This window comes from Archocentrus centrarchus, chromosome 3, assembly GCF_007364275.1.
Source record: "Archocentrus centrarchus isolate MPI-CPG fArcCen1 chromosome 3, fArcCen1, whole genome shotgun sequence".
Taxonomy (NCBI): domain Eukaryota; kingdom Metazoa; phylum Chordata; class Actinopteri; order Cichliformes; family Cichlidae; genus Archocentrus; species Archocentrus centrarchus.
Genome location: NC_044348.1, coordinates 33,561,282 through 33,582,189, shown reverse-complemented (window position 1 = coordinate 33,582,189; position 20,908 = coordinate 33,561,282). Strand labels below are relative to the sequence as shown.

The 20,908-nt window shown below is 39.7% G+C and overlaps 2 protein-coding genes across 2 annotated transcripts in view; one reads left to right on the top strand and one right to left on the bottom strand.

The window, feature by feature from the left end:
- Positions 1 to 20,908, bottom strand: part of cep89 (centrosomal protein 89) — a 54,950-nt gene that overhangs the window by 8,269 nt on the left and 25,773 nt on the right. Inside the window, exon 17 of the mRNA XM_030725699.1 lies at positions 1,325 to 1,473. Coding sequence (XP_030581559.1) covers positions 1,325 to 1,473 — 149 coding nt within the window. The remainder of the gene's footprint in view (positions 1 to 1,324; positions 1,474 to 20,908) is intronic.
- Positions 1,373 to 19,363, top strand: LOC115777740 (E3 ubiquitin-protein ligase RNF182). Its single transcript, XM_030725711.1, has 2 exons — positions 1,373 to 1,611; positions 18,123 to 19,363. The coding sequence occupies exons 1-2, from the start codon at positions 1,548 to 1,550 to the stop codon at positions 18,869 to 18,871; spliced, it is 813 nt and encodes a 270-aa protein (XP_030581571.1). The 5' UTR covers positions 1,373 to 1,547; the 3' UTR covers positions 18,872 to 19,363.

Sequence of the window (20,908 nt, the reverse complement as noted above, 5' to 3'; positions counted from 1 at the left end):
TCTAACAATCTGATTAGCTTGCTTTCATTTGATAGCAGCAGGCAGCTGGCCCAGAGACTGAGCTAAAAACAGACTAACAGGCGACTAAAGGGGAAGCGATAGATTGTTTCAGGAGCATCAAAGCACAACAGTCAGTGTTCACTGAGTGTCATACTAAAGTAGTCCAAAAGAATAAAAGTCCTATACTGTATGCAGGAAATATTCACTGTATACAGAACAAAAAGCATGTTTATACCAGCATATTTACTGGTTTACTGAAGTCCTGCATCTGTGAGAACTGTGGGGCTGGGAGAAATGGCCTGTCCGGGGGGGGGGGGCTAACTCATTTTTGTGAAGGGAGGATTTTAGGATGGAGCTTTGTGATCTGCTGCTGTTCCCACCAGTTTACAGGGATGTCAGCAGATATCTATATAAAAATAAAAATACAGTATACACATACATAAACTGTGCAGAATACAGAGAAATACAGTGACACAGGATGCTGATGTTTGAGAAAAGTGATATTTATTATCTGCTGTGATACATGGTGTGTGTGTGTGTGTGTGTGTGTGTGTGTGTGTGTGTGTGTGTGTGTGTGTGTGTGTGTGTGTGTGTGTGTGTGTGTGTGCGTGTGTCTAAATGATTTATATGTTTGATCTGGCACAACTGAGTGAATACAGATTTGACTTAATAAAAGGGACATTGGGCCTGATGGGCGTCGCCACCACCTCTGCTCTTTGTGTTGCTGCCGTTTACACACACACACACACACACACACACACACACACACACACACACACACACACACACACACACAGTCTGCAAAGACATGGACTTTTGGTTACAGTCTCTTGTGAAATAAAATCCACAAGCAATTTAGAAAACATCTGTTGAGCAAACACACCATACTTGCAAAACAACATATAAAAATAAGCCTACTTTAAACAGCTTCATATCTCATCATCATTCAAGTTAAGAGGTGTATGCGCTGAACAGAGAATTTCACAGCTGAAGAATAAACCTGTTGATGTAGCTGCTAAATAAAAGAATTTTCTTTCTTATTTATGGCCCAGCCTCTGTGGATACTTGAAAAACTTAAAGTGACCTGTTTGTCTGCGCACGCCTTCCATCTCTGCCTACACGAGCACCTGCATACACACTGGTGCCTCTCCCTGTCCTCACTCCTTTGTCCTAACCACACACGCACATATCGTCTCTTCCTCCTCCTCCTCCTCCCATTCATACATTCTCTCCCTTTCCTCCTCCCGTTTCCTGCCCTCTTTCCTTCTAACATTTCTCCTCCTCCCCCTCTCTCTCGCTCTCTCTCTCCTTGCACCCCTCCTACCGTTTGGACTGCAGCACTTTCTCCTCAGCCTCCTGTCTTTCTCTCAGCAGCCTCTGCAGGTGAAGGATCTCCCTCTGGTAAGACGCCGTCCTCCCCTCCGCTGCCTCCTCCAATGCTGCCAGTCTGGTTGACGCCTGGCTCCGGTACACCTGCACATACACATGAGCAGCACTCAGACACAGAGGAATGAGGTGGAGTGTTGCTATGAGAGAGGTGGATTTACATGAAGGACAGCGAAGCAGAGACAAGTGGAGTTGAGGAGGGGGTGTCTCACACACTGGGACAAGGTGAGGAACAACAACAGACACAGACACACACACAAACCAGCAGATTTTGTGGAGAGGATGGTGTGAATCCATCTGTACTTCTGCTGCATGTGGTGCTTATTTGTTTTGTGGGTGTGTATTTCTCTGTGTGTGTCCGAGAAATAACAGTTTGTTATAAAGTTTTACTTCAGTCGTTGTGTCTACAGATGAGCAGCTGTTAGTCTGCTGGCAGTTCATAACAACAGCTCATAGTGCCGCACACACACTCCTACAAGTGGAAGCAGGTTCATTTTTACTGTGGACTGCTTTATCTCTGATAAAGTCAAGAAATAATCTACCAAAGACAAGACTGTAAGAAAAACTGAGTGGCAGAGAAAAATACAAATGTACAAAAAGACACAATGATGGTAGAAATAATGTGTGTTGCTGCTCTGGGCACTGCAGGCAGAGACAACTTAGAAATGAGAAAAACAAGGTCTGAATAAGGACAGACAGTGTGTGGCTGTGTGTGTGTGTGTGTGTGTGTGTGTGTGTGTGTGGTACTCCCCATCTCTCAGCCTGTGCATTTGTGCGTGTGCATAGAGTCTCATCATACTGGCTGCTTGGGTAAAACAAACATGCTTCTTTTACCCTTTCATTTTACATATTAATGGCTTACTGAGTAGCTGGCATGCCTGGATTTGATCGTAAGACCTTCTTCAGAGAAGCAGTTAGGCAAATTGCTTAATGTTATAATACAGATGATGAATTTTTAGCTATATACAAGGCTGTACTTCTAAAGCCTTACACCTCTTTTTTCTTCTTCTTCTTTTAAATCTAGCAGTTATGGTACCTGGTTAGAGGACAGTGGGTTGCAATTCTCCAAACATGAGTTACTCACAAACCATGTCTGACCCTAACTACTCCTGATTATTACAGACTGATGCAAAAGTGAAAATACCTTCAAACTACTTCAAATTAGGCCTCTCTTCAACTGTTTTCAGATAAGCAATACCAGATGTTAAATGCTTTTTCCTTAGGCTAGAAATCAGAATCCGTGAGAAAGCAGGATTCACATGTAATAAGTAGCTCTACATGTGAAAAAAAAAAATTGTTTCTTATGAAAACAAAATGCAAAGTAGTTTTTGTCACCTTAATAACTGTGGTCCTGTCGCTGTAAAGTATGTATGCTGGACAACTTTGTCTCCTCAGTGGCCTCAAAGCAACACTTTCTATGATTTCATATGTGTGTGGCAAACAGTTTTGTCATTTCTAAGAAACTGAAAATAAATTATATTTGCTAAAATAGGCCTTGATTTAAATGTGAATAATAATGTGTTCATATTACTACATGTGGAAGTCTGTACTACATTATAGCCACAGCTTAAATCTGTGACAAAACAAACAAGTGGGAAATTCAAAGAAAATCAACAGCTTATTATGACATGATTACTTTGTGAAGTAGGGCTGTGCCTTATGATGAGATATGAACCTTATCTGTGATCGTACCAATGATATAGTGACAATGTGCATTTATATTTGCCAGCGCGCCTCAAGTGCAGACGTGTCAGAGAACGAGAGCAGTGTGTGAGCCTCCAATGACTATTTAATGCCTAAAAATGAAGCCACGTCAACAGCCTCCAACAAACACAGCAGTTTGCAAAACATGCAAGAAAACCGTTCCTGCTGAAGGTGGAAACGACAAACTTGTTTCACCGCTTGAGGCAAAAACACACTGTTGAGTACATTCCAGCTATGAAGGCCCAGAAGACACTAGCAGCTGGTGATGCGGGGCCTAAAAAGAAAAACTATCTAGCTGAGCACTGCTGGAGCACTTGCAGGCTGCACATGGAACAAACGGTGGATGGGAATTACTGATGTGGTTACATGGCAGCAAAGGAGCTGATTAAAAGTTTGACCCAACACGATACAGTATCACAGGTAGAAGATATATTTCAGTTTCAGTGTTTATTATCTGAGCTACAAGGTTAAGTCACTTTAGTTATTATTAAACTAAAATGTTAACTTTTACTTAAAATTTCCAGGAAAAACACTACCTAGGCTATTTTTGTGCTTACATTTGACTTGTGCTGTCACTGTATATAATACTGTGTCACTGATATTTCAGTCTAACTCTGCTGCAGCTGCTGCTTCATTATGCTGATAGATTCACACTTTGACTTAGGTAGTCTCTCACCAATGACAGCAGCTCAGTGGAAAGTAAAGATGGAAAAGGCCCGTCATTTGTTTGCATCAATAAATGCTGCTGCCTGTGAGCTGCAATCATCGATCAAACATTTTTCAGTATTTTTTTTTCCTTGAAATATTGTGGCATAATTTTGAGGCTGTATCGGCCACTCCTGGCTATTATAGCCCCCGTGCTGGTCATGTTTCACGCACAGTGACGTCACCACCGCTCTGTACTATTTATACCAGCGCCGAAGAGCGCTGCGGTATTCTCCTGAATGACAGGTGTCGCCAGTCAGACAAAACCTCCACATCAACACCGTTACAGGAGGAGAAGAAGAACAATATTGATATATCATTAAAATGGTGATAAAAATTGACATGGGCCACAGCACCCATGCTAAACACCATGCTTGCACCAGCAGAATTAATGTCAATTTTGGCATGCAAGGGCAAGAATAGTGAGTATAATGGGCCTATAATGTGAACTAATCCAGGGATACCACATACTACATCAAATTTTTCAAGGCTGGAAATTGATGTGTGTGTAAAATAGGTTCAGTTAAGTGCAACTTAATTTCCATACACTGTTTCTGCTGCTATGTCGGCAAAGGTCAGATAATATCTCTTTTGCAATCGGTTAATTTTATACTTCTAAAATACCAAAAATTGTTACAGGAAATTAAGTCAACACAGAAGTAAATAAAAACTATCCATAGCATATTATATGTACAGTTAAAATGTATAACTATATAACACCAACGCCATCTTGAACATGAACTAGTAAATAATTCTGAGTTAACAGAAATAGTATCGAGATAAAATGTGTTCTTCATGTTTTAGACAGCAGATTCATTATGCAGCATTCTACCCTGTAATAGACACATATAATAAATTATATGTATTTTCCACTCATTTTTCTAAAGCCAGTCCAGGCTCTTGATTTAAAACATAGCTCTTAGACCAAAACATTGAAGATATTTTTGCCTTACCAAGACAAATATGTTATTATCCATCCAACCCCCATCCTCCCACCCAGCCATCCATCCTCTACTGCGTTTTCAATTTCAGACTGGTACAATACAAAACCTAAATCATTTTGACTTTATTTTTAAGACTGGCTCACTATGATAAACCAGCCATAATTACACTGTGACAATTACTGTTATTTATTGTGAGAGATACCAGTCTTGGTGTTTCAATGTATGACAATTATGTTCAGATGACAGCATACATCTGACAGCATCTCTCTCATTAAACATTTTTAATTTTTTGTTCCCTTTTTATCTTTATCATGCAAGCAATGATAGTTTTAAGCAATCCATATATTTAGTGCATTATCTGCTCAGGAATTGTAAAGATTCACAGGTTGTGTTTTTCACTCGAGGTATCTGTTAGGCTTGCTGACTGCAAGATATGCCGACCAGGCTGCTCTGTTTCTACAATGATGTGTATGCAAGACGGCACAAACTGCAAACTGTGTTTTTGTAAGATGGAGAAGCACAATTAATAATAATAATCTAAACACAGCTAAAGCAAAATTCATGAGGATTATGACATATATACAGGAGGCACAACTCTGTTCAATTTTGCACAGACTTCACCTGTAATACCACCATAGGCATGCCCACTTAATCCAACAAAGCTGACTGCTTCCTGCAGGAGAACATGTATGTGGTTATTAATGGGTATGTCATCATCAACCACCCTGTGGTTGTCTGCCTGTTTTTTCTTTATTCCTCGTGGAACAGGAATGACTTAAAATCAACGTTGTTCTTACAAAAACAAACACTCGTAAAAAAAAGGAAAACAATTATTCTTTTAATGTCTGAGAAACCCACACAGAACCTAATCAATCCCCACTGAACAGTAGCTAATAAACCAGCTCACTTAAGATGCATTGACTAAAATATTCATTATGCCCTAAGATTACCAAAATAATTAACATAGTACAATAATGTTTTTTTTTAATGCATTCTTGCATTGTCCTTGGACAGATAGAAAAAGAAAGGCCAGACAATGTGGAGTCCACAGGGTGTATTTACAGTGCACACTCAGAGAGAAGTCAAACACATGCAAACACGTTTGATAAAAAGCAGAACATGCCAGAAACATTCAAGATGTAATCAACAAACGTTGAGAGCACAAAAGCAGCGGGACACCGACCTTCTCTCAGCAGGGTGGCTCCAAATCCCTGCTCGACAAGCAGAATCTAAATATTAATCTTAAACTTATCTGACTCTTGTCTTGCCTCCTCACATGTTGGCCACTTAGCCAGTTAGGAGCCTCGGCCCTAAATGTGGCCTCTGTCTCTGCCCAGCTGGCACACCAATTCCCAGCTGAGCCCAGTGATGAATAGAATCGGTATTATATGTTGTCAAATCAAAATGTCTCCAACTCTCCAGGGAGTCAGCCATCAGCCCAGCTCAACCGGTGACATTTAGCCCTCACAGCAAGCTGAGCTGAGCAACACAAAGCCAATATAGATCCTATTCTAGCTGTACCCCAGGGGCTGTTGACCTTCTCCACACAGTAACAACAGAAATACTAAAAATCCAGTATATTTTCTTCACATAGGTTTCTCTAATTGTAATTCATTAAGAGGGATTGGAGTTAGGGGATGGGGTGGTTGAGGGCAGTGAATGGTTTTATTATCATCTTGACATTGAGAGAGAAATGTATTACCTCCCCCAAAAATCTCAAAAATAATGTGCTAATGGAAAGCATCACATAAGGAGCTCCACATCTGTGCACAACAATATCTCCACCCCGCACTAAATTACAACAAACAGCCTCAACATAAACATGAATTATATCAAATGTTATTGTAGCCTGATGTGTGTAAGATCAGATGTCTGACTGTCCACCTTAATCAGACTAATCACATGTTGTCAGGTCACTGTGGCCAGGTGTGTTTCCATTTTGAAACAACCTATTATAAATCAGTCAGGAGTGCATCCCACATAGCTGGATACTGCTGATCAGCATGACCGTTGGACAATCAGACATTTCCCACTGGAGATGTTCACAGAGGGGTTGAACCGCAGTGATCATGGAGCACATAGTGCAGAATGCAGAGAACGAGATTCGATTTGCTATCAGTCTGATCCCTGTTTGCAAGCTAGCACTGGGCTACTTTGTTCCTCTAAGATGAGAGCAGAGCCTACTGTTAAATGGTGTGCTTAGCTATCACGCTCAAAATAACCGAATATACATTTCAACTCAGGTTAAATGGATTTTCACGGGTGCATTTGAAATCCAGAGTAAGATTTGATAACAATAACGTCCCACTTGGGCAACCTAGCCTATGGATGGATTCTCTAGAACAGCCATCACTTGGTTCTTTTATTTGTACCCATACAAAACCAGCTAAAATTCATCCTTTGAGTCTTACCACCTGTTCAAAACCAACCATGCACTGTATCTGCGCTGCCATATGTTCTCCTTTATGTTGAAATAAAATTTGTGCTGCAGCCAGCAACACAGTTAAAGGCTTCGGAGTACACCATCCTTGTTTTTCAGGTACAACTCAATATTATTTTCATTAACACCTTAGAACCTCAATAACAATGCTTTGCCCTTTAATCAAATCCATTAAATCACAAAATCAAATGCTGTTTAAATTCAATTCAGCAATAATTTCACCCAACCATTTATAAAGCATCGCTGCATATGTAAACAAATTAACCTTTTCAGCTCAAATTAGTCATCTTCTGTCATTAGCAAAAGAGAACACCAGCAGAAGTAATGAAGCAGATCCATGCAGAGCATTCTGCATGAACAGATGACCACACTTCAAATCCATCTCAGTGCATCTAATAGAAATACTTGGATTCACTGGATGGGAGCAAAGTAAAGTAAAAGTAATGTACTGTACAAAGTGACTGGTTGGTGCTCGTTTGATTGCTAAAGGTATGCAGTGAAGCAAAATTTTGCCAGTGAATATACACTCCTATGCAAAAATCACTTGAGCGTCAAATGGTTCAAAATTATATTTATATTTTAACTGATCAGTGTTCTTATATATAAAAAGTTCTAGTATTGAGCATTTGGTATTTAATTGTGCATACCATTCCAGCAGGTCACCAAGTCAGGCCCAATCCCAGTCCATGTCAGCTGAGGGCTCAGCTCTCCAATCTCATTGTACATCTTGTATGATGACAATAAATGTATTCTATTGTATTCTATTCTATTCTATTCTATTCTATATCCTTCTAGGCTCCTTGGTAAATCTCATTTAGGGTTCATTTAGTCTCCATGTAGCTGCTGCAGATCTGCAAGACACTTTGCAACCCAGCTACTTTTTTTCATGCTGCCTCTGGCTTAATGTTAGATCTGTTGTCATTGACGCATGCAATGCTTTGCCTTTGTGTGCACATGGAAAGTCCCAGAACAGAACCATACTGTCAAATACACATTACTATTGATGGAAATATTTTTCTTTATCGTGGCCTTGGCTGAACTATTTTAACAGTACAGGCCCCATAGTAGGAACCCAGTGCAATCAATGGATTTTTTCAGCTGTTCTTTGCTGGAGGGGTAGTGCTGCTCTACCGTTCTCTTTAAAATACCCCAAAGGTTTTTGTATTGGATTAGTCAGGCAACATATTGACCAGCTCGTAGCTTTTCTTCTACACTTTTTAATTAATTTATTTATTTATTTAAGGTTTTTTTTTAACTCTTGTGTAATTATGGTAGTGAGCTTTGGATTGTTATCCATCTTCAGTCAATTTTCTGTAGATTGATAGTATTTGAGTTTATTCACAGGCTTTCATGATGACACTGCCCCAGGTCTCTCCCTCCTCTGTACTGCACATTCACCATAGAATTCCTGCCCGGGTTCACAGCAAGCATGCTGGACCCCATCTGAGCTGAACAAATTTATGTTGGTCTCATCTGACCCTAGAATCATCTCGCAATATTCATCAGACTCAGAGCAAGCAAGGTTTATTTCTGGGATGCCAGCCATAGAGGTTGATGTTACACAGTGTCCTTGAGCTTTTACAGAAACTCAGATTCCCACTGATAACCACTTTGCCAAGTGTGAAGTACTTCCAGTTAAGCACAGAGCACTGGACAAAACAACTATATAAACATATATATATGCTGGTTGTGATGTATGTATTGTTTCATATTGTAAACATTTTCTTCAGGGGTAAAGGAAATGGACTGGAACGGGCTACTGTGACAAAATTATTTTCCTGATGAGTTAATCATTTGCCAGCATTCAACAGTACAGATAACAGTATTTATTATGACTCATGTTTTTGGAAGCATGTTCAAGCTTTAAAGAGCATGATGGTTTGGTTCTATTAGATCACTTGTCTCACTTCCTATGGATTATCACTTCTTTATCATTTTGGGCATATAACGATTTAGAGGTGAAGCTACAATGTAAATCCTTTTCACATACATGGAATGTATACTTTGTACTTGTTCGTAGCTTAATAGTTTTTACAGCTGCTTCACAACTACAGTAAGTTGTTGCACTTTTGTGTTCGACATTTTGATTAGGACCATGAAACCATCACAAAGACAGGGTGAAGCTGCAAACACCACTCAGCATAAACTAAAACTAGTTCAAACCCACGACCCTGGTGTAATGAATGAATATTGCTCAGTAAACCATACCGTGCTAGGTTCTACTGTATTTAAGCAACTACACCTGGCTCAGAAACTGGGCCACAGTACACAATGACAAACCCTGAGTGTCATAATGTTGCTAAGTGTAGCGAATCAGGACCTGAATGCAAGATGTGGTGAAACAGAGTTTAAAAACAAAAAAGCGAACCATTTATTTGGATGATATGAATTCCAAAAATAAATCTAAAACTGGGGCAAAAATAGTGTGCAAAAATACAAGGTAACAAAAACGCAGGACGCACAAAAAGAACATACAAGGAAGCAGATAGGGAGATACACAGTACAACACAACAAAGAACAACTGAAAGACACGGCTATCTGGACACACCAAGGGCTAACCAAGGGAGTGGAAACAGCTGGGAAATAAGGAACAGGTCAAACTAGGATAATGAGACAGGAAGTAAAACTACAAACCAGACAAAGAAGACAAGACTAAACTGAAAGCTAAAGATACAGGCTCAGCTTTTATTTCCAGGTATTTACATCTCATTCCAATACTTTTGGAGGGGAGTGAAAATGTTTATGCTAATGCGCCTACAATAATTCACAGGTTACAATCAGAGCTGTACTGCAACTCTATTGCTTGACCTCACACTAAAGCACAAATCCATTTTCATTCTACAATCAATTCAAAAACTGTGACAACCTAACTGCTTATATTATATGTGTGAATGGTTCACCATGTATTTACCTTACAGGATTTTAAACACAGCTTGTTTGTTTACTTCATTTTTCAAAACACTTTATAACCAATTTCCTTGTCTTTTGTTAAATCCCTCTTTACACATCTTGTTAGCACTAACCTATGGAGAGATTATAGCACCTCTGCCATTGTTGCATTGTTTCTCTGTTCCAAGACTTTTCAGGCTGAATTGTTGCTTCTGCATTCATTAGAATAATTCAAAGATATTTACATGGTGGCTGCTGATTTAATGGTAATATAAGCACCTAAATATGGTGTATTTCCAAATATTTCATATTGGAGAGCTATGGATGTGACTAAATGAACATGCAATGTGTGCAAGTACATGACATCAAGCATACAAGAAATAATGCTAATTATTAGGATTTAAGAACTCTCAAGAAAACAAAACCTTCAAGATTACTAGAATATACTGTACCTGCAAAGCTCTGGCACATTTTATTGCCAAAGGTAAATGAATACAAAGAACAGCTGATGCTTCACTGCTTTTGTAAACAAACCAATTTTAAAAATCAAAGAAAGTTTATCAAAGCTCTGTTTTTACACCTAATTGTTATAAACAATGATGAAAGCTCTGCCGACAGCAGCGTGATCATAATCCTTCGGATCAGTGGCATAATTCAGAGACGCATCACCAAGCAGATAGTCTGACAACAAAGGTCAAAACTATCATCAACAATCCACGCTGAAAGGAAGAAGGTAGGAGACAGGGATAGAGGATGGGGAGGGTAAGCGCTCCACTTACCACAGACTAAGGCAGTATCACAAACAACTGGACTACATGTTTATGTGTTTAGGAAAGCAAGGTACACTAAGGTCTTTTTTGTGGCATATCCTGTACATGCTGTACGATAAGTCTGCCAGTAAAAGTGCTGCTATTTATGATTATGCTTTAGATTTTACAGTGCTAAAGAATTTCAGTTCCATCTGTTTGGAATATGACAGGAATCCTAAGGTAAATGTTTTTATCTCAAATGAGTATGATGCCTTCACTGAAACTGAAGGCTGACATTAATCAAAACTCCACCCAGTAACCAAGAAATACCTGCCAATGAAAAGCAAATGCAAATGGTATTTTTGGTACACTGGTACATTTTCCAGTGGTATGTTTTCTCAGATTAAACAGATTTATAAAATCTGCAAAACACTACATTCTGTTTTATTAACAACTGGAATTGGTTTGTATAAAAGACCCCTTACCTCTATACCATTTTCTTTGTATTTTGTGGTATAAATGCAAGTAAACAGTGTTTCATCAGTTTGTCTTGCCAGGATCTATGCAGAGTATTGACTTGTGTAATGCTGGGTGTGAAGGCGCAAGTGTCTAGAGCCCAGTGTTGCAAAGACCTCTGTGATAATACAGCTTAGCTTTTATCTTGCTGATTAAAGTCTTTTTTCCATTTTATGATGAAACTTGTAGCTCAAAGCAGTTTTTGATGTTAAAAATATGTACTTGTTACTGGCTTCAACCTTGTGTGAAATCTGAGGATGAGCTACTAAACACCATCAATAGAGGATGCAAAGATAGATGTGTGTGCTGGTCTGACAAAGACATTCGCGATCACAATCATGGTCAAGGATATAAGAACACAATGTTGAGGAAATGGAGACAGAAAGTGGTCCAGTGTCCTGTGGCTCACCCCTCTGTTCTCATCTGACTTACAAAGACAAATGAGGCTATAATGTGCACGTTGTTATGGGTCTCATGCTGAAACGACTGATTCTGGCATTCTTCTTGGTAAACCAAAATGGCTGTAATTTCATGTGTGAAATTAGTATCTGACTCAATAACGGCCTAATTATGCAGTAAAAATGCACCAGAATGGTAGATTGGCTCACACACAGTAACTAGTCCAACAGACGCTTAAATGTGAAGTCGATTTCAATGATAAAGAAACCCAGTTGCCTGTTGATGCACATTTGAAGGCTAAAGACTCTTTTTTTTTTGGCAGCATAAAAGGCTATCACGTTCATGTGCAGCAGCTGATATTTTCCTTAACTTGAATTGCATTTGCTGCTCATTCCCCCATCCTTTAGTTTCTATTATCAGTTGCATCTACATGTATTAACCAGAGTGTGTTAAGGGCTTTCTGTTTAGTTAAATGAATTCTATAACCATCTGAAGGTTGTTGGGCAGGTACGCCTACTCAAGAGTTTATAACAGAAAAAGCAAGCACACAAATGCTTGACACCTCTATGAATACATTTGTTTACTTTTGGCAATATATAGGGTCCTTCAACAAATTGAAAGTATGCAGGATTATATTAATTATGCATCTTAGGATTCGGGCACGCTTCCTCTTGAATGCTTATGAAATGGTTAGTAATCCGGACTGTACTACCTTCCTCAAGAACATATCAAACCATGTTTCTTGGTAAAACGTTATCTCCCTAATTATGAGTTGACCCAACTATATCTACAGTATCTGAAAATTCTGATATAAGAAGAGTGGCTCTCCACAGTGTAATCAGATCTCAGTAGGGGCACTACTCAATCAACAAGTCAGTCACAATGCACTAAGATGGGGTTGGATTTCATTTGGTCAATATTCATTTGGTGGACCAGAGTGGTTGATTTATTACAGAGTGACACTAGGGCTAAATAAGTACTGCTAATAAGAAGAGACGCTTTCATTATCTTTGGAATCCCTTATATATGAGCAGTCACTATCTAATCTCATTTACCTCAATTACTCAACTACTCTTATCCAAAGGGCACCTTCCATCACTTTCTACTCAGTGATCATTGTTTCAACAAACACTTTCACCAACTTGGTTCACAACTGCATCCACAGTATGAAGCTGAGCTTCTCAGTGGGAGACAGATCACAGCCAACTGGGACGGTTTACAGGACCACAAGATATTTGCTTATGGCTATTTAGGTGACTGACACACATACACACACACACACGCGCGCGCACACACAGAAAAGTAACATTTTCACCATATGAGCAACACTAGCTGAGGTTACCCGCAGTGTTTCTGTATTGGTATGTTTCTGTATTTGCAGCATGTATCAGAACACTTTACAGATGCTTTCTGCAGGCAATGCAAACAGATTTGGCAATTCTGTGAAAACTGAGACGACCCTAAATTCACCAAGAAGCTCATCACTTAGGTTTCAGGGTATGCACTAACATATCGGCTGTGTTATATTAGCTGAAAACAATAAGCTTGAAAAATGCAGAATCTGGCAGCACAAACAGAAAGGAAATACCTGGTAGGTCCAGAGCAGATCAGTGCAAATGTGTGATGGCCCAGATGACAGCACAGCTGGGCTGCTCTGTATAATTCATCTGGTTGGACTGCAAAGTGATGAGATAGGCAATATTGTGGGGGCCAAGTTGTCTGGTGATGAAGGTTGTGGTGATTAACAGCTTTGCACATAGAGTAGGGATGTTCCCCCTCACAGACCAGGAACCTCACAACTGCACACTCAGCAAATTATTTAAACCACAGTTCTTAGCTCAACCAACAAAAGCACATTTTTTTTCTCCAACAGTTCAATATATATGCATATTATTGTCTTTTCAAGCTGTGGATTTGAAAATATGACCTGAGCATATAATTTCAGCTACAACTTCATTGTTTTGTAAAGAGTGGATAAAATGGGGTTTGTTCTGTGTAGCTCCACTGATATCTCTAAAGTGGATACAGATTTCTGGCAGTAAAGGGGCTGTTACGCATAATAAAAGGGGGTAGTTGTGATTTGCCATTAAAAGTAGTGAGGTGACGATAAGCTTGAAAGAAGAAAACGCTGATGTGAACAATACTGTTAATGTTTCAAGCACTCCAAAATGTTCATGAGAAAGGCACTGCTGGGTTTCAGTGATGCATGCTTTCTGGTAAAAATGGATGAAAGTTAGTTTATGATGTAAGAACTACAGGAGGCTTTAAAAACAACTGCAACCCCAACATTCAAATTCCTTTTACAAACATGGATCTTTTATATGTTGCACAATACCAGCATGGAGCCCCCTCTTTACAACAATTATTCATATGGGACTTCAGGGGAAAACTACCTTACCTAATTGATCTTGCAAGAGCTTCTTCTCCTTTCTGGCATGTTTGAGAAGGCCTTTTAACGCAACAGCCTGGTGGCTTAAATATTTAACAGTCAGCAAGTCACAGAGAGGACCACTGGGCAATTACCAGTGCAAAATCCACCTATTCAATCTATATTTCATGAATGAATGAAAGACTGGCCTTTCTTTATAAAGGATTTTCATGACAGGAGGAGGACTTGTTAATGTCCAAATATAGAAGTAAAGCAAGAGGTGAGATTGCCATTCAAGAGGAATGAACTGTAACTATAGTTCTCAAAAGCAATTTCTAAACCTCACTGATTCAATTTGAACTGAACTAAATAAACTTGGACCTTAACAAAGCCTGGAATGCCATCTGCGGATTTCACTGTTTCACACTGTAATTTAGGAAATGTTACATGTCTGTCATGTTGATGCTAAAACAGGAGAAGTTAAACTGATTATATCCTTTTGATTACTTGCCTTCATTTCCAGCAATTTTCATACACGCACTTTGGATAATTTCAGGATATTCAGGTTGGGATATTTTCCACAGTTGTCCTTTCTTATATGTAGTACACAGAAGTAACAGACATTCTTGCACTACTGGAAATACTCTGTGTGGACAGAGCATGCAGGAGGCATATTAGCTGCTCTATTCTCACATCTGCACAATCAGACATCACATGGGCTTTGTTCAGGGGAGCTAGCATGTTAAAGGTCAGCTTATGGCTAACTGCATTCACACACATCCAAGTCTTTATTGAAGAATTAGGAACACCTTGGACTATATCATCTTCCTGATTTGATGAGAAAACAGCAACAAAAAGATGACTTACAGAAACCTTAAAAAGCTGAAGAGCAATGCTTCTAAATGCAAAAAAACAGGCATTCAGAGACAGTCCCAGCAGCACAACTGGCTCAGATGAGCAAGAGTACTATGTGTAGAGCCAGAAGAGCAACAGCGATCTGAAGATGTAGTAGAGGGAAAGTTGCCAGTAAGGGTAGTCAGGCTTTACCTTTAGGTTTGCTCATGTCACTCACCACAGCTCAAAGGCCAAGAACAAAAACTCTGTTAAAATTTATCATATGAATCAACCATCTTTAGGGAAATATAACCATGATGTAGACTCCAAACACATGGAGTGTTAAAAAACAGCATGCATGAAGGCCAGTATTTCCAGGTGAGGGCACTACCTGATTTGAAGTGCCTCTCAAGGGCAAATACCTACGATGAAGGACCAGAAGTCATGTCCCGGAGGACAAGCTCAAGCACTTTTCTAAAAAGGCTGAAAAATGTCAATGTGTTATTGGACCTTGAACAGCAGCTGTGTCTGACCTCAACATGACATTTAAGTTGCATGGCCGTGGCACAAATCCTAGTGCTAAGAAGCCAAGAGAGTTCCAAAAAGGTTGATTTTGTAAGAGAATGTATGATTCTTCCACACCGAATAGCCTCAGCGAGGACACTCGACATTTGTATGCTAGAGGCAAGAGAAATATTCCCAAAACCTTACATTTACTGGCTGAGCATGAGTCTTCATAGCCTCAAGCTTGATAAGAGCAACATCTTCACATATTATTAGACACAACATCATCAGTGCAGGAGTCTATCCATAGTTGCTAGTGTTAAGTCTGCTGACACAGTGCCTGCTCATTAGCCCCTTTGCAAGTGGAACCTGTAAAAAGTGAGAGTTTCCTACCTCATTCAGTTTTAATAAACAGAAAGTATAAAAGTGCAAGGTAAAAAGGGTCCGAGGTGGACTGAACTCTGCCAACAAACTCATCCTGTCTTGCTACTTAGGTATAGAGATTATTATTCCATCAAACAGATAGGCTATTCAATACACAATACAGTGGCATGGAATGAAGAAAAAAAAAAACCCAAAACAAGCTGATTACTGTTGGGATGCATCTACGACTCAGCACATCAGTACACTTACACAACCAGGACTGCAGCTGGGGCCATGCTTGATGTTACTGCATCTGTAGCTGGAAGAAGAAAAGTATTTATTCTCCAGGCTCCAGTTAAGTATCTTCCCAGTTTATATGGCAAAATAAAACGGTGTTCTGGAAATGACAGACCTCCTGCTAAGTATTTGGTCCCTTTTGTGTGATCACACACAGTATTTCACAACCCTCAGGGACATCCAAAGAAATCCACAGTGTGGTAGTTTCGCTTTGCTAAAAATAAAAAGTTTCATCTGGAGATGAGTCACCAAAAAACCCATTATGACTCAAATGTGTTTTGTAATATGCAAAACAAATGTGACCATAACAAAAGTTAAGTTGTACAGTTTTTTTTTTTTTGTATCACAACTCAGTGTCTGTGGAATTAGATTGAAATAGCATTCACAGTGATGGCCAGTGCATTGCTTTTCACGTTGTATTTGCAGTACTTTCTTTTACCACTGGGTTACCATTATAGTGCTGTTTCAACAAGTCTACCATATAACCATCATTTCTCCATAACATAATTTTTCCTGCAATACTCATCATATCAAGACATAATTTTATTTCATCACTGAGCACTTTAAATGATAATAAAAAAATCCTGAACCAGGAACAGCTTGTAACCCACTCAGGATCAGCAACAGCAAAGAGGGCTCGCTCACAATAAAGGTCTGGAGCAGAGTCCAGGTGTTGAGGTGTCTCAAGCCTTCCTCATATGTCTTCACAGGGGCGTTTTGTTGGTACATCACTACTGTAGAGAGTACAAATAACATGGTCAGGTCTTCCTGTTTATGCTAATTTTTGTGGGGTTGGAAATTGTGAGTCTGCGTACAATTTCTGTCTTTGACAATAATAAACTAAATTGTCAGCACCTGAGGTACCAGAACCTCAAAACATGAGTCAATACCAGAATAAGCTTTTTGGCACTGGCAGAGAAGATCTGGCAAGTTTTTCATGGGTGCAACCCACACAGTCAACTCTGCTGCTCAGCCCACAAATGCATTTTCCTTACAAATGTGGCTCCATTTAATTGTTACAACAAAGAAATAATTGAACACACACGTTTAGTTAAACTAGTTACAACAAACAGTACAATATCAATCAAAAGTCTGGACACACTCACCCAGTGTGTCCAAACTTTTGACTGGTAATGTACATCCTAGCAATTAATATCCTATTGCATCATGTTCATTAATAGAATAAATTTAAGTCATGATTAACCTGCTGGTTTGAACCTTTGTGGTTGGTTTTGCCTTTCTGTTTGCAGTTTCCATATTTTCCGTGTGCCTGTGTGGGTTTCCTCCACGTGCTCCAGTTTCACATGTATTTTAGGTCACTGGTGATTCTAAACTGGTCGCATGTGTGAAGGATGAGCTGTGACCTGTCCACAGTGTACCCTACCCCTTACCCTATGACAGCTGTGATAGGCATCAGCCCTACCGTGACCCCGAGTTGGATAAGCAGTTAAGAAAATGGATGGCCTGATGAGTAATTCAGCAAACACATTTAATGCCAAATAAAAGAAATCAGTTCTTTTAGTTGAATGACTACCATTCCATGTCTTAACAGACTAAATTAAATGCCTAGCAGGGATTTATATAATGCAACAGATACTGACTAAATACATCAAAAACAAATTTAAGTAACAAACTGAAACCTTTGATTCAAGGGCTGGTCATTGAATTTAAGAACTGCATCAACACTGCATGATAAAGAATCAACAAAAATGCAGCTCCCTGTACCACCTCGCCCCGATTATCAATAAGACTACTGGCTCTTACTTTGCCACAAAGGGCACTCGTATAATACCCTGATTCAACTCCCAAATCATAAATCTTTCATCACCAGGAGCTGCACAGAGTCAAAGCAGTCAGAGAGGAGCTCTGACCTTTTCCTGTTGGGCAGAGAGATACAAGACACTGTAATCACAAACATGCTCTTGTTTGAGTCTCATCGAAAGTTACTTCCTTTGCATACTAGTTAAAGTTACATGTGATCCTCTCTTTTTTTTCTCAATCTGTCTCTATATTTTTTTCCTCAGAACATGACTTGAAGATGAGCTGTCCTCAGACTGAGTTTGAGGAGAAGGACTGTCCTCCTCCTCCAGAGGAATTAGAATGTAAAATCTGTTATCAGCGCTACAATGTCCACCACCGAAAGCCTAAAATCTTGGACTGCCTGCACCGAGTCTGCGCCCGTTGCCTCATTAAAATCTTGGATATTGCTGACAGTGCAGACTGCATCTCCTGCCCCTTTTGCCGACACCAGACTGAGATCACTGAGCAGGAGATTTCAGCCCTGCCCGATGATGTTAACATCATGTCCCACTTGGCAATGCGGGACAAATCCTGGAACTCTGATCAAAACAGGGAAGTGGTCCTGACTCCAAAAAGTTTCTCCTCCTCCAGTCCATCTCGTGACTCATCCAATTGCCTGGTAATCACTATAATGGAGGTGCAGAGAGACTCTCAACACTCCCCAAGCCAAAATGGTAGCTCAGATGTCTATGCTGAGCAAAGCCTGGACTCGGTATCTATAGGCTCTAATGGGCCAGCAGATCAGGATGCCCTGTCCAAGTTCTGTAATCATGTCCCACGCATCCTGGTCTGGCTGCTGGGTTTCTTATACTTTGGCTCACTTCCTCTAGGAATCTATCTGCTGGTGATCCAGAGAGTGACTCTGGGCATTGTATGTGTAAGCTTAGTGCCATCAAGCCTAACAGTTTGCCTGGTCTATGGATTCTGCCAGTGCCTCTGTCAAGGCATGTGTGACTGCTCTTCAAGGGGCTGATGGGATGCTGAAACCCAGTGCTCCTAGAATAGGAAAGAGTCAGCTAGTATAGACAAACGCCTCCTGGTAAAGATGATATCTTCTCCTGCCCGGGCATAAAAATCTGAGCAGTCACTTATCTTCATGCACATAAAGGGCCAGTGAGCCAAAATAAGACTGTTTTCAGTGATGTGCTGTGCTTTTGTTAGATGTACTGCTTCAACTGAGACACCAGCTTGGCCAAGAGAACCAGACCCCCTGACACACTCTGTCAGCAGCCTATACCGACTTTTCTGTGATGTACTTCTGTGACCTTTAATCGTTCTGTGTTGTGTGTTGACCTAGTCTAACATAGCATTTGACAACACACCTTTAATCCTTGACTTGCATAATTACAACACTGACGGACGTCAGTGTCAGGCCCTCATTTATCAACATTATATACAAAAATTTTGGCTGCAGACATTTTTAAATGAAAGTTGTGACTATAAGAGCTGATATGAACAACACTATAAATACAAATTTCAAAGAATTTTAATAGTTAAATAGTTTATTTACTGGCTATTCAAACCAATTAACAATTAATTAGCAGCTGCCAACAACAAAGAGAGAAAACTTTCAATCCTGAGTTTGGTCAGTGGTTAAAAACATCTGTGGTTTAATATGAACTAGTCTGCTGATGAGCCTGTTGATGCTGCAACTCTGTTGCAACACTTTAACGTCTTACTTGAAACACTGCTCCTTAAAATGAGTGTGAGTGGAAGGTCACACGGCGAATTTCTGCAAGCATAGCAACTTGACATTTCCTGTATGTTATCCACCTGACTTGATGTTTCAGCTTAAAAGAATCGAATCCCAAAACAATTCAAGTTTTGCTCATTTTCAAAAGGCCTGTCTGCATGCAAATAATGTTTATGCCATGACAAAATATAAAACACCAATAAAAAACTGTGACTTGGCCATAATTTCTCCGTTACACGAGTAGCACACAGGCAGAGGTGTGATGAGGTTCTTGCTGTTATTGAATAAGCATTTCTGCACCTCTCGCTCTCACTCCATTCAGGCTACTGTGCAATGAAATTGTGCATGTGAGGCATAAACTAGACTCATACCTCAGGTTTTTTGATACTCGCTTTCAAGCATCACACCCTCCATTCAGTTCAGCTCTGCTTGTTGATTTTTGGTACAGGTAACAAGCTTGTTTTGCTCAAAGATACTGTTTATGGTTAGTGGAGTGTCATGGACGAACCCAAGTTGCACACACTTTGCAGCAGCTGTCTTAATTATCTGTTGCGTGTAAACAAAAAAGGCTCTTCTTACATGTAACATCTGGAAATATTGACTCAAAAACTGTGGTGTTTCTATTTTCAATAATGACTCAGTTTTATTTAAACAAAACTAATCATTTTACTGTGCTTTCAAACGTAATGCTATTCTTGGCCAAGCCTGTGGTAACTTTTCCTTTGTGTGGCAGAAAGAAATTTCCCTTAAAGCTTTGTTTTGTTGTAGCAGAAATTTGTCTTCTGAGACATTTTTAATTGCTGGAATTGTGCCCAGCAGTGCCTGACATTTCCAGCACCAGATAAAGTAGTTAAAACGATAAATAGCTTTATAGGGGCATTTCATTCTGTGACTGATGCTTCATGAGTGTGAGAGTACCACAGACTCCAAACCAGGCTCTGCTTTACTCTTAGGAGTAAATTTAGAACCTTTTCTGTTAAAATGTTGATAACTGAGGGACCTGGAAAGATTATTTTTCATATATCCAATGATTAAAGTCAGGTAATGATACATTTCATCAAACTGCAGATGTAGCATTTACAATTGATTTGAGTGATAAACCTTTTCTCTGTGATGTACGTCCTGATGATTTTCTGCTGTTCAGGCCTCTATGTTTCTATTTCTTGGATTTCCTTTGTCAGCTGCTTCAGTCAGTACTTCCCTCTCTGTTGCTGTACACTTTTCTTTTATGATTTCCCACCTTTCTGCTTATGATAGATGCTACTAGGCAATGAAATAAATGGAACTATTTTCTTCTATAGGTTGCTTGTGTGCATA